The sequence below is a fragment of the Piliocolobus tephrosceles genome, chromosome X (assembly GCF_002776525.5).
Source record: "Piliocolobus tephrosceles isolate RC106 chromosome X, ASM277652v3, whole genome shotgun sequence".
Lineage (NCBI taxonomy): Eukaryota > Metazoa > Chordata > Mammalia > Primates > Cercopithecidae > Piliocolobus > Piliocolobus tephrosceles.
In genome coordinates, this window is record NC_045455.1 from 6,634,840 (window position 1) to 6,646,440 (window position 11,601).

At 40.9% G+C, this 11,601-nt stretch overlaps 1 protein-coding gene across 1 annotated transcript in view; it reads left to right on the forward strand.

Moving 5' to 3' along the window:
• FAM155A (family with sequence similarity 155 member A) overlaps positions 1–11,601 on the forward strand; it is a 693,606-nt gene that overhangs the window by 642,912 nt on the left and 39,093 nt on the right. Inside the window, exon 2 of the mRNA XM_023217629.2 lies at positions 5,043–5,214. Coding sequence (XP_023073397.1) covers positions 5,043–5,214 — 172 coding nt within the window. The remainder of the gene's footprint in view (positions 1–5,042; positions 5,215–11,601) is intronic.

Sequence of the window (11,601 nt, forward strand, 5' to 3'; positions counted from 1 at the left end):
CTATACGCCACCATTGTTAACCATGCTGGTCCTGGTCCCCTGTAGGATTTCTATTCACAAATGCATGCGCTACTTCAGGATCGTCCTGACTCGCATGTAAAGCATTTCTTTCTAGAGTTCGTGGCTTCACATCACTCCCTGTAATGGGGAAGCAGAGTACTCCCGCTCAGTCTGTCTCCCGAGGCTATGCTGTTATAACCAAAGCTTTAAAATAAAAAAGAAAAAAACAAAAAAAAACTTCATTAAGAGTGTGAAAATGAGTTTTCTAGATGAGCTCTCTTGGGTTCTCCTTGGTCTCTTCAGCCTTTGCTGCCCTGATCACCTCTTCAAACAGGCCTGGGTGACCGAGGGATTCTCGGCTGAAGCGAACGCAGGGAAGACGTGGACATCAGTCTGGAGGGAGAGGCGGGGGCTCATACAGCCCGCTCTGCAGAACTGCAAGTGAGTTTCAAAATGAAGTGACTTGGGAAAAAGAAAAAAGGATATGTTCGGAATGAATAATACTCCGGTGATGCCTTCCGAATAACACGGAGTGCATTTCCACAGTGCCCAGGGGCCCTGGGCGTCTGGCGTCCAGGCCTCACCTTGCTCAGCTGCCATCTGCATCTTTCTAGGCCCCACTTCCAGCGTTAACAGAGGCTCAGCTAGGTGGTGTCTCAGGCTTTCCACCCTGGAATGTCTCACCTTAGTGACTCCAGAGACCCCGACGTATCCAACGCTCCCTTCGCTTTCTGTCCTCTCACAAGAGTTCCTGTTACAAGAGTTCCCGCTGAAAAAAAGCTATGGACTGGGCTGTGGAGAGAGTTGAATTCCACTTATTTGCTGCCTGATTTCCCTGTATACGTTTCCTTATTTGTAAAACATTTCCCAGACAAGTCTCAAGGGTTTTATGAGGAAAGATAGCAAGAGAGAAAATGCTTCAGGGGAAAAAGAGAAAAATCGATTCAAGTATTAAGTAAAAATGATGCTGTCATTTGGGCTATTTTTCTAGCGTAGTCTGCTCCTCTTCCAGGCGGCACCTTGAGAACACTGTGTGGTGGGCAGTGGTCCAGCAAAGATTGTGACGGTCAATAGTCATTTCCAGAGGACAGGGTGGAGGAGGCGGGGGCTGTGGGCCATTTGAAATACCTTTTCAGAGCATAATTTCCTGACAAATCAAGCTGCTTCTTGGATAGAAGGAGGCACCAGCCATCAAGCGGGGGAAGGGGTGGATGTCGGCGAGCCATTACTCTGTCACCAGAGACCTCGCACACATTTTTATTCCTTCCCACAATTATTCTTTCATTTCATATAATTATTTATACTCTGCAGTGACACGTAGAAAAGCAATTTACCTAATATTTCTCTCTATAGGAGAAGGCCAAGCCATTATAAAAAAGATTTCTACCCTTCTTTATACTCCATAGTTCTTATGAAATAAGACAAGTATACTCATTTTTCATGATGTGCTTTAGTTTGAAAGTTCTTTATTACTTTTAAGATTTAGTCAATTTGTTCTTTTAGCCCAGTGCCGCCACAAAACATCTTTTTCAACCCCTTCCTGCAAAACCTTCTAGAAAGACATTGGGAGTTGTCTTGGAGCCATGGCCTTCTCTCACCTTCCAAACATAGGAATCCTCCTCACCATGTTTTGACAAGAGTTATTGAAAGTCTACTGGAATTTTTCTAGTTCTAGAGAACTCGGCACCTTTGAAGATAGCTCATTTTATTTCTGTGCATCTCTTCTAGCAGGAAAGCTCATCTTTATATCATGCCGATAGCTACCTGTTTGTTTTTCCTCTTGTTTTTATTTTCTGATTCCACAATTTACTGTTTAAAGCCATTGTCATCAGCACATAGCCGGTTCTCAGAGACTGGAGATGACTATAAGAACCTCACCCCTCATTTGCTCTTAGCCACAGTAAATTCTCAGGTATTCTCTGTTCTTCACATAACAGTTTTCAGGTTTTTACTAACATGCTATGTCACTTTTCAAGATTCTAGAAGAATTTTTTTTTTTTTTACTTCCCATGCACGCTTTTTCCAGTGTATTCTGAAATATTTTAGCAAATGTGCTGTATGCTTTGCCTCTTTTATTGTAAACACATCTACACGGAGAAGATAAATCCTTTGGTTATATAACATCTGCTTCTCAGCCTTAATCTCTTAAGTAGCAATAAAATATTTCTCCTCCATCCTTCGGATTTTGACTCAGCTCACATGGTTTCCCCGACTTGTTTTCTGATGTGTCTTATCCCTAGAGCTACAATTTTAGAAAATATTTAATACTCAAATGAGGAATCTTCATTGCACACTCAAAGCCCAGGAGGTAGCTCATAATGGATGCCACAGTGGAGCCTGGCTGGAGAGGCCGTTAAAGCCCAGCGTGAAAGGTCTGGGATTGTGCCGGTGGCTTTGCAAATGACGATCGATCACTTTTCTTCATAACTACTACTACCTGATACTTAAAAAAAAAAAATGCTGTGATCTCTTACTAGTTTCTTTCTTCTTTCTTTTTTTTTTTCTTTCTTTATTTTGGAGTTAAAAAAAAAATCTGCAAAGGAAATATAGTGGAAATAGAATTTAAGGAACCAGAAAAAAAATGGATCTGTTCCCATTGGGCAATGCTGAGGAAAGTGGTTGCAAAGAGGATGTGTAGTTCTGAAGAGACTCCAGTACTGGACGCCCCACCGTCTGCGAGAGAGGAGACATTGTTTCTTAAGAGTTCATGGCTACAGGACACGATTCCCTATTCAGAACCCATTGTAACTGGAATAACTGTGGAAAGGCAACCTGTAGGGGAGCGGTGGGCATGGGGACCACAATTTGGCCAACGAAAACATGAGCCACTTTCTGGAATTACATAGAGCATTCATTAAAGAAAAACAGGTAATCCCAGAAGTGTGCGGAAAGCAAGCTGTCCTTATAATGGAATGTTATTGCTTGAACTGCAGGTATAAGCCTATCCTGCTTCCTTTAGTACCTGAGAAAGGTCGTTAAGCCCAGGAATCAGAGTATACGTGGCTCATTCTTATATTACAGCTTAGTTTACAAAATAAATGTCATGTATTACATATCACGTCATATTACACAAACGTCAATGTCCATGGCATTTTGACAAACGTTTTCAACTTCCCCATGGTTTGGTTAAGAAATCATTTCATTTTTTCTTCTGAAGCTGGTGCTTCCAGCCTCTTGCTGCCGGCACCACCCCCACCTTTACCTGTCCCCCTGAGGCACACAGCCACAGCCCACCTCCGTTTTCCAGTTGGCATAAGAATTCTTAGAGGTTTCTTCAGCTATCGTAACATTTTCTTCTAGTGCAATTTTTCAGTGTACACTGTTACGAGAAGACTCATTCAAAAGACCTATAAGAATTCTAATTATTTGTATGTTTTACTAACAAGTTACGTGGTGATTATGAGCCATTGGTGACTGGCAAAGAAAACTTACTTTTGGCCATTCAAAAGTGTATCTCACTTTGATATTTATCTCATTTTACCTCTACTGAGGCACCTTGATCACAGAATAAAGCATCATCTTGATCAACCTATTAAAAAGTTATGAATAAGAAAATACAATCCTCCTTCTACCAAATGGATATTGACTGGGGGCATGGAAGGCCATGCTGATTTTAGGTTCAGCTGCAAACTCCCTTGTGATTTCATAAGTGCTTTAAAAGTAGATTTCAGATTAAATATAGGATAACTATTAGGAACACAGTATTTGGAGTCTTACAGAACATGAATTTGAAGTCTGGATTTTCCACTTCCATTACCTAATATTATTATTACTTAATATTATTCCTGGGCAAAATGTGACTAATAGTTATGTTCAAAAGTGCATGCTGAGAATTAAATGGAAAAAAAAAAGTTTACAACTTAGAAAAGAGTATAAAGTTGATAAATAGTAGCTATTATTCTTGTTATTATGAAGTATTTATAATCTCTTAGTTGAAAATCAGTAGACTTAATCATGAAGTTAAGTTTTCAAAATCCAGTGATATCTAAAGTAAATATTATTATTCTTGTTACTGTTAAGTATTTATAATCTCTTAACTGCAGCGCCTCCCTTTTTCTAGGTAAAATATAAACAGCAAAATGTTACTTGGATAATATTAACCCTAGAAATAGATAAATAAAAGCCATTAGTGTCAAGGACCTGGAGAATAACTGAATTTCAGCGACCTGTACTGCAAATGGGTACATCTGCCATTGTTTGGTTTGAATTTAAGATCAGCTTATTCCTACGTGTCAGAAAAAGGCAATTTTTTCAATCTTTGTTTTCCCAAATAGCCACCAAAACAAAGAGATGAATGAAGTCCCAGTCCTTTCACATTTGATGAAATTATAGAAATACGTAGCAAACCTTCATGAGGCTGGCACCTATCTAGAAGGTTGAAGCTGTGGCTCTGATGAGGCTTCCCTCCTACTCCCAACCACACCACAGCATATGATGTCTGATCTATGTTGGGTGTTTCCGAGCTTTCAGACAGTGAGATTTTTAATGCATTTGGTGTGAGTCATGCATGTAAATGTCCATTTCTGCCCGTTCTGTGCCTCCGAAAGTCCAAGATCTAAACAGCAGTTTCCCAACCCCTGCTGGGCCATCTTGGTAAAGTGCTTCGCGCCATCTAGTGTCCGATGGAGGCATAGACGTGGGATTCCATACGGAGGGAACTGGCTGACCGGCCACACTGCAGCAAATCACCACAGCACAAGCAACAGGGTCAATTATTTATTTTACTTTGGATATCCCTGGATTTTGAAAACTTAACTTCCTGCTTAAATCCACTGATTTTTAAATAAGCCGCATAAAATTAAAGGCCAAAATACCTTCTACATTCAATTAGGGACTCAATCAAGTGCTGTTTTGCTTTTATTGCGGAGACTTTCGTTGCTGTGTTTTTATCACTTGCAGCTGTCGTTGTGTAAATACGCTTTCTCGCAATGAGGGCTTTCCTAGGATCCACTTGAAACCACAGCACGCTTGCACGCGTCTCACAGTGCCTCTATCATTCTGTTGTCACGCCTCTATATTTTTCATTCTTCTCTTTTTTTCAGATTGTCTACAAAGCCTGGCTCTGTTCCCAGTATTTTGAAGTCACACAGTTTAACTGCAGAAAGACAATTCCTTGCAAGCAATACTGTTTGGAGGTTCAGACGAGGTGTCCATTTATATTGCCCGACAATGATGAAGTCATATACGGAGGCCTCTCCAGTTTCATCTGTACAGGTACAGTGCCCGGTGGGAGTCTGTGCACCAGCCTCCGGTGGTTTTGCTTTCTTGTGTCATGTTTGTTTGCTTTGCTGTTTCCTTTCACTGATAATAACCTTGACGATGCGCCTGGTAGCTTTCCGCACTTTCACTAGTAGAAGTAGCGAAAGCTCCCCTCAACTGCTCTGGAAATGATTCAGCTTCTGTGCCACGTGGTCTCTCTGTAACCGAGACCACAGTTATTCACGGTGTAAAAGAAGAAATCTGATGGCAAAATATTAGCAATCATTAGATATACTTACATGTGCCCTAGTGTAGGTTAGATTCTGCCTGCATTGCCTTTGAATTCCGTAAGAACAGAAGACGTGCTAAGGCCAGTGAAATTATGCTTCTCAGATTAGTCAGAAGTTGATGTTCTCTTGCCTATTTTCTTTTTTTTTTTAATTTCTGAGAATTTTTATGTTATTATCTGTAAAAAGTATTAAGAGCTTTAAAAATATCTGCCTAAATTGTACGTGTGTGTGTGTCTGTTAGAGCCACACAACAAGCCTATCCATTAAACAATGTTTACTTCTTTCAGCAAATGAGTCAGACTGCACAAAACACCAATATCAGCATCCTTTTCTGGACATTTATAAGCGTTACATAATTTAGACAGAATCAGATATAAAGAGCAAGAGCCTTTTTTCTTTTTTTTTAATAAAATGATAATTAGATGGCAAGAACAAGATACTTTGCCAGGGTGGTGTGATAATCCGAGTTGTTGCTCTGCATTCTCTGTTTTGTAACGATAATGCTATATGATGTCCCTGGCACTACGTGGCTCGAGTTGTAGCATGTTTCATTTTCAAGTGTAAGGATAAAACACTATCATATGCGTGCATGAGAATTCTCTTCTGCCATTAGAGTTACCAAACTCCTCTAAAACAGAGTAACAGATTAACATGCTCAAATGAGAATTTATCAAATTATTTGTACATCACTTATTTACATATGTACTCATTAGCCACACTGTTGTAAGTGATAAGCTATCGAGAGATCGTCCACCAAAGCTCCCCATAAGAACTGAACTGGATGAGTATTTACCTTTTTTCTTTTTTTTCTTTTTTCTTTTTTTTTGAGACGGAGTCTTGCTCTGTCACCCAGGCTGGAGTGCAGTGGTGTGATCTTGGCTCACTTTAACCTCCACCTCCCGGGTTCAAGCGATTCTCGTGCCTCAGCCTCCTGAATAGCTAAGGTTAACAGGCATGCACCACCGCACCTGGCTAATTTTTGTATTTTTAGTAGAGACGGGGTTTCACCGTGTTGGCCAGGCTGGTCTCCAACTCCTGACCTCAAGTGATCCGCTCGCTTTGGCCTCCCAAAAGTGTTGGAATTATAGGTGCGAGCCACCGTGCCCGGCCTGGATTAGTATTTCTTTCATTCTTTTTTTTTTTTTTTTAAATTGTACTTTAAGTTCTAGGGTACATGTGCACAACGTGCAGGTTTGTTACATATGTATACATGTGCCATGTTGGTGTGCTGCACCCATTAACTCGTCATTTTAGTATCTCTTATGCTGCCCAAGCTTGTGGGAAGAACACGGGACTGAAGGTCAGGCGCCTCGGCCTTCATCCTGTTTCTATTGTGCATTCTCTCGGAGGCACCACCCCTTCACGAGTACATTAGAAAGTGCAGTGGTCAAACCCGCCCCCATGTGGATTTGCTGCAAGGATTACAGATAAGGGAGAAGGGCAAGAGTTATGTCTTTAACCAGCCATAGCCATTGCACACAGGAAAGTGAAATGTAGAAGGATTTCACAGGCCTGCATGTTATTCTACTGAATTGATGCTCAAGTCATTGTTTATGTAGCTCCTCTTTGCTGGAGGGGGAGGAGGGGTAAAAAGGAGGGAAGAGGGAAGGAACGAATTAGGGAAGGAGGGAAGGAGGACATCAATATTTTCTTGCTTTGAGTTTGAGACAAAATTCACCAGACACAGGCTATTAATTCATATTGAATTTTGCATAGAACGAACATTCCACAAATAACCATGAAGATAAGGCCTTCATTGTTTTATCGTGGGACAGTGAGGTGTCCGTGACATTAGGACTTCAGAGAAGCTACTGGATTTTTATGTACAGGTTGTATTTATGCATTTACACCCACATTGGCTTTTGTCCTAGAGAAGAACAATAGTTTTTGAACCAAGTTCTCAAAGTAGAGAAAAAACCCAAATGAAGGGTGAGGTGTTCGCGTTTATCTTACATCTTTTTCCTACACCTATCTGTATTTGTGAATCTGAAATACATGTTTGAGTGTTCACCCCCTTCCTCCATACACATTCAGAATGCCAGGGTAGAATTAAATCTCTCACTTCACAACATAGGCAGAGAATCCAGTCTGCAGTTTTAATTGTTTTCGAGTTTGGTAACGACAGCTTCTTCATAGCCATAACTACATCATTACGGAAAAGTGGCAGGAAAAAAGAGATTTTTCATCAGATCCAGAGAAAAATGGCATCTCTGTTAGAGGCCCCCTAGGATAATCTCATCACTGAACATTTGGAAACCTCAGAACAGTGGTTCTTACGTCACTTTCAGTTGGGTTAATGTTCATTTTATGTTGAAATTGCTTGAAAATATCCAGGATAAATTCTGAAGTCACTTTGCCCTGAAGATCTGTAAAACAATCTGACAGAAAAAGACAATAATTTTCATACTGATCTTCTTTTCTAAGGTGTGACCTATGCCTCTTTGAAGAATTCTCATCCATGTTGATAACTAGCAGCCATCATTTCTCACCATCGGTTACAGGTGTCCCTTAAGAGTGCACTGCTGAGGCCAGATGCAGTGGCTCATGCCTGTAATCCCCACAATTTTGGGAGGCTGAGGTGGGAGGATTGCTTGTAGCCAGGAGTTTGAGGCCAGACTGGACAACATAGCAAGACCTTTCCTCTACAAAAAATTAAAAATAGAAAAAGTACCCAGACACAGTTATGTGCACCTGTAGTCCCAGCTATTTGGAAGGCAGATACAGGATTGCCTGAGCTCAGGTCCTCGAGGTTGCAGTGAGCTGTGATCCTGCCACTGTGCTCCAGCCTGGGCAACATAGCGAAACCCTACCTCAAAAGGAAAAAGAAATGAAAGAGTGCACTGCTGGACCTGAGCAAGGAGATTTCTACTCCTGTCCATCACAGCTGTCTGCCCATTGCTTCTAAGAGTCCCAGACACGGGCCCCAGAATGGGTTTCGTCTTGGATGATGTTAGAATAGAGGACAGCTCTCAGAGGACCACTGGCTAAACTGTGGAGTGGCTTGTCATGCTTCTAAGGAACCTAGTAATACATGTGTGCATATCATTTGTTCCCAGATTTTAAGTTGCACATTTTTGGATGTCCATCTTCTACAAATGTACATGGATTTTTAAATAGTTTACATTACAAATAAGTTTGCAATTAAATGTGAGCCATCTCAGGTACCTTTATGCATTTTGCATGAAATGTCTTCTGTACCCAGGAAGGACCAGAGTAAACACAGAAGAGAACTGGGAGTGTTTTCTCTAGTTTCCCAGTTGGCTGCTGATAACCTAAGGCCACCTGGATGGCCTTAGGTTGGATGGTGAGCTCGTAGCAACTTCACATGTTCACAGGTAGTTCTGTTGGATGTCTTCCTCATTGAGTTAGGCTTAGTGACAATCGCTAAACACAGTTCCATCAAAAAGAATTCACCAAGTAAGTTGACCTTCATCTTGCCTCCAGCAATTTTTCTTTTTGAAAAAAATCCTAAACCATTTGATTTCCACTCTAGATGTTAAAAGTGCAATCATTTCTCACTAAGAATTAAAGGAATAGGTGGAGTTTCCTTCAAATTCAACAAATTTAATTATAATGGTTTCCCTACTTGAAGTGCATCCAATTCACAGCTTCCGGAAGGATGGAGAATTCCCTCTAGGATGTCGAGGATTCTTCACTTAATTTTCTTATCGACCTCAAAAAAAGTATTCTGTAAGCACATAACTGCCTAGGGCCTGATGACAGACACTATCCATGTGAGCATCAGTTTTTTTCTAGGTGCTTCTCCTTAGTGGCAAACCAGTGGCGTGGTGATTCCTTTTCTTAGAGTCCTCTCACCCAGAATCTTAGAGGACCTCGAGTTCTTCCTGTCATTGTCTTATTGGCTATATACTGATACCTAGGATTCCCACAAAAATGGGAATATCAGCCCTTGAAATCGGTGAACAATTTCTGTAAATGATCAGGAGTTTCTTTTACCATTTTGGTCACACGTATTAAATTCAGTATCTCGTGCATCATTTCTTCTTGGTGCTCACATCACCATGTACCAAATTGGAAAGTTTTAAATGTATATTTTTTTGATCATCTGCCACTTTGTGTACCTATGATCCTTCAGTAACCCAGGAACCTCCTTTAAAAAATGAAATATCTGAGAATGCACGTCCATTACTATAGAATGCTTTTGATTGAGGATGTTACGGAAGGTCATGACCAAATGTTCTAACCACGGATCTTGATGACACGTGCATCCCCATGCATATGTTTAATTCCAATTCTGTCTTAGGAGATAAAAGGAAAGACACTTTGCCTGAGATTGCTCTTGATTTTTTTTTTCCGTTAAAGAATAAAACTGACACGTGACTAAAGAAATGTTTTAAAAATTAATTGGAAAGAAATTCTGAGGGGCTGTCAGGGTGAAACATGTCATTTAATGTTAGGCATTATTGAGCTAAAATTTGTCAAGGTGGGTTCTGTTGGGTTTGCAAGCTCAGTTCGCATAATGCACTGCTATTTTAGAAACTCAGTTGCTTCATCTTGAAAGTGAGGGGGTGGATTCTATCGTTTTTGGATTCTACGATGTCAGCCCGTCATCGTGGTAATTACGTGGGCTTCCCTATCCACACTCCCTCGCCTCATTCCAGAGTTCCCTGGAGAAATCCTTGATTGCTTACCTGTAACAGTGAACCAAGCTGCAGAAAACAGAGGCAGCGGAGGAGCACAGGCTGAGGGTGCTATGGTAACAAACATTAAGAAAATTACCATTTGATTGACAGATAAAATAGACTAGCCATGGTTTGCTGCTCCCTTGCACAGGGAAATTATTGAAGGAATGAAAGTAAAAGTTGGTCTGCTGGGGGTTACTGACAATGGAGATAAAACATATTTTAAGACTTCTATGTAAATTCTGCATTCCATTTGTTTTCTTTTTCTTTCTTTTTGAGCTGTGACAGGAATAAGGTTATGTTTCTGTGTCTGGGGAAAATACTGTGGGCTGCTGTTGTTCCTTACTTGACAGGCGGTTGAGGCTGCAATGGGAGATGGGCGCCCCCTGGTGGCGACTCTGCGCGCCTGCAGAGTGTCTGCGAGGACGTTCACTGGAAGGGAACGACCCGAGGGGAGGAAATGCCTTGATCTGCATATGGATCACATTCGAAGGAATTTTTTTTAATATTTGGCATCTCACGGTTTACTTGTGAGTTCACAACTGTGAAAGAAAAAACATTTGCAAAAATCCAGTGAGTTGAGAAAGATTTTTAAAAGACAAAAAGACGTCCTCACGAGAGGAAAATTTCAGTAGGAAAAAAAAATCTACGTCTGTAGATTTTAATTTGAACATTTATGCCATTTCAATTTATTTATTCTCCCCTGTGTATACATATGTTCATTTAATTTTTTAAAATCAGGGGTTTTTTCCTTTGAAAACAGAATAATAAAAAGACCAGTGTAGTTATAATATCATTTAATTTCATACAAAATATTTTAATCAATATATCAAAGTTTAAGGCAAAAACGTGACGGGAGATGGTATGCCCAGAATAAAAATTAAAAAATATGAGAGTAGATTATAAAACCAAGTAAAATGTAGTAACTTCATATGTTCATGACATCTTCTTCCATTAAAACATTGTACTTTTTCAGGTTTATTTCAGTTAATATCTTTAGGTTTGAGTTCAGATCATTCCTACTTAAGATTGCTTTTTCTGAATTCTATATTCATAAAGATCCCAGCAGATCAAGTTTGTCTTTGGCAAGAGAATGTATGTAGGGAATTGAGGAGAAATCAGATGTCTGAACTCTGCCAGTAGCTCTGAATTTTGGGAAATCGCCCCCACGATAAGGTCTCATTGCCTCACCTCCACAAGTGGCGAACAGTACTGGGCCCAGTGCCAGAACACTCAGTGCCCAGGGCAGCCGAGAGCAGAGGCCCGAGCTAGATGGGACCCCCTGTAGTCCAGCCTGGTGGTGCTTGCGGAGTGGCAGGCGCAGCTGCAGAGGAGAATGAGGTTTTATTCTTGTCTGTGTGAGGAGAGGAAGACACCTGCCTCCAGCTCACCTTCGTGACGTTTGTTGAAGAGCAGGGAGAGCTTGTGGGCGCCCCCCTCTGACTCCAGCTCACCTGGGTGACGCTTGT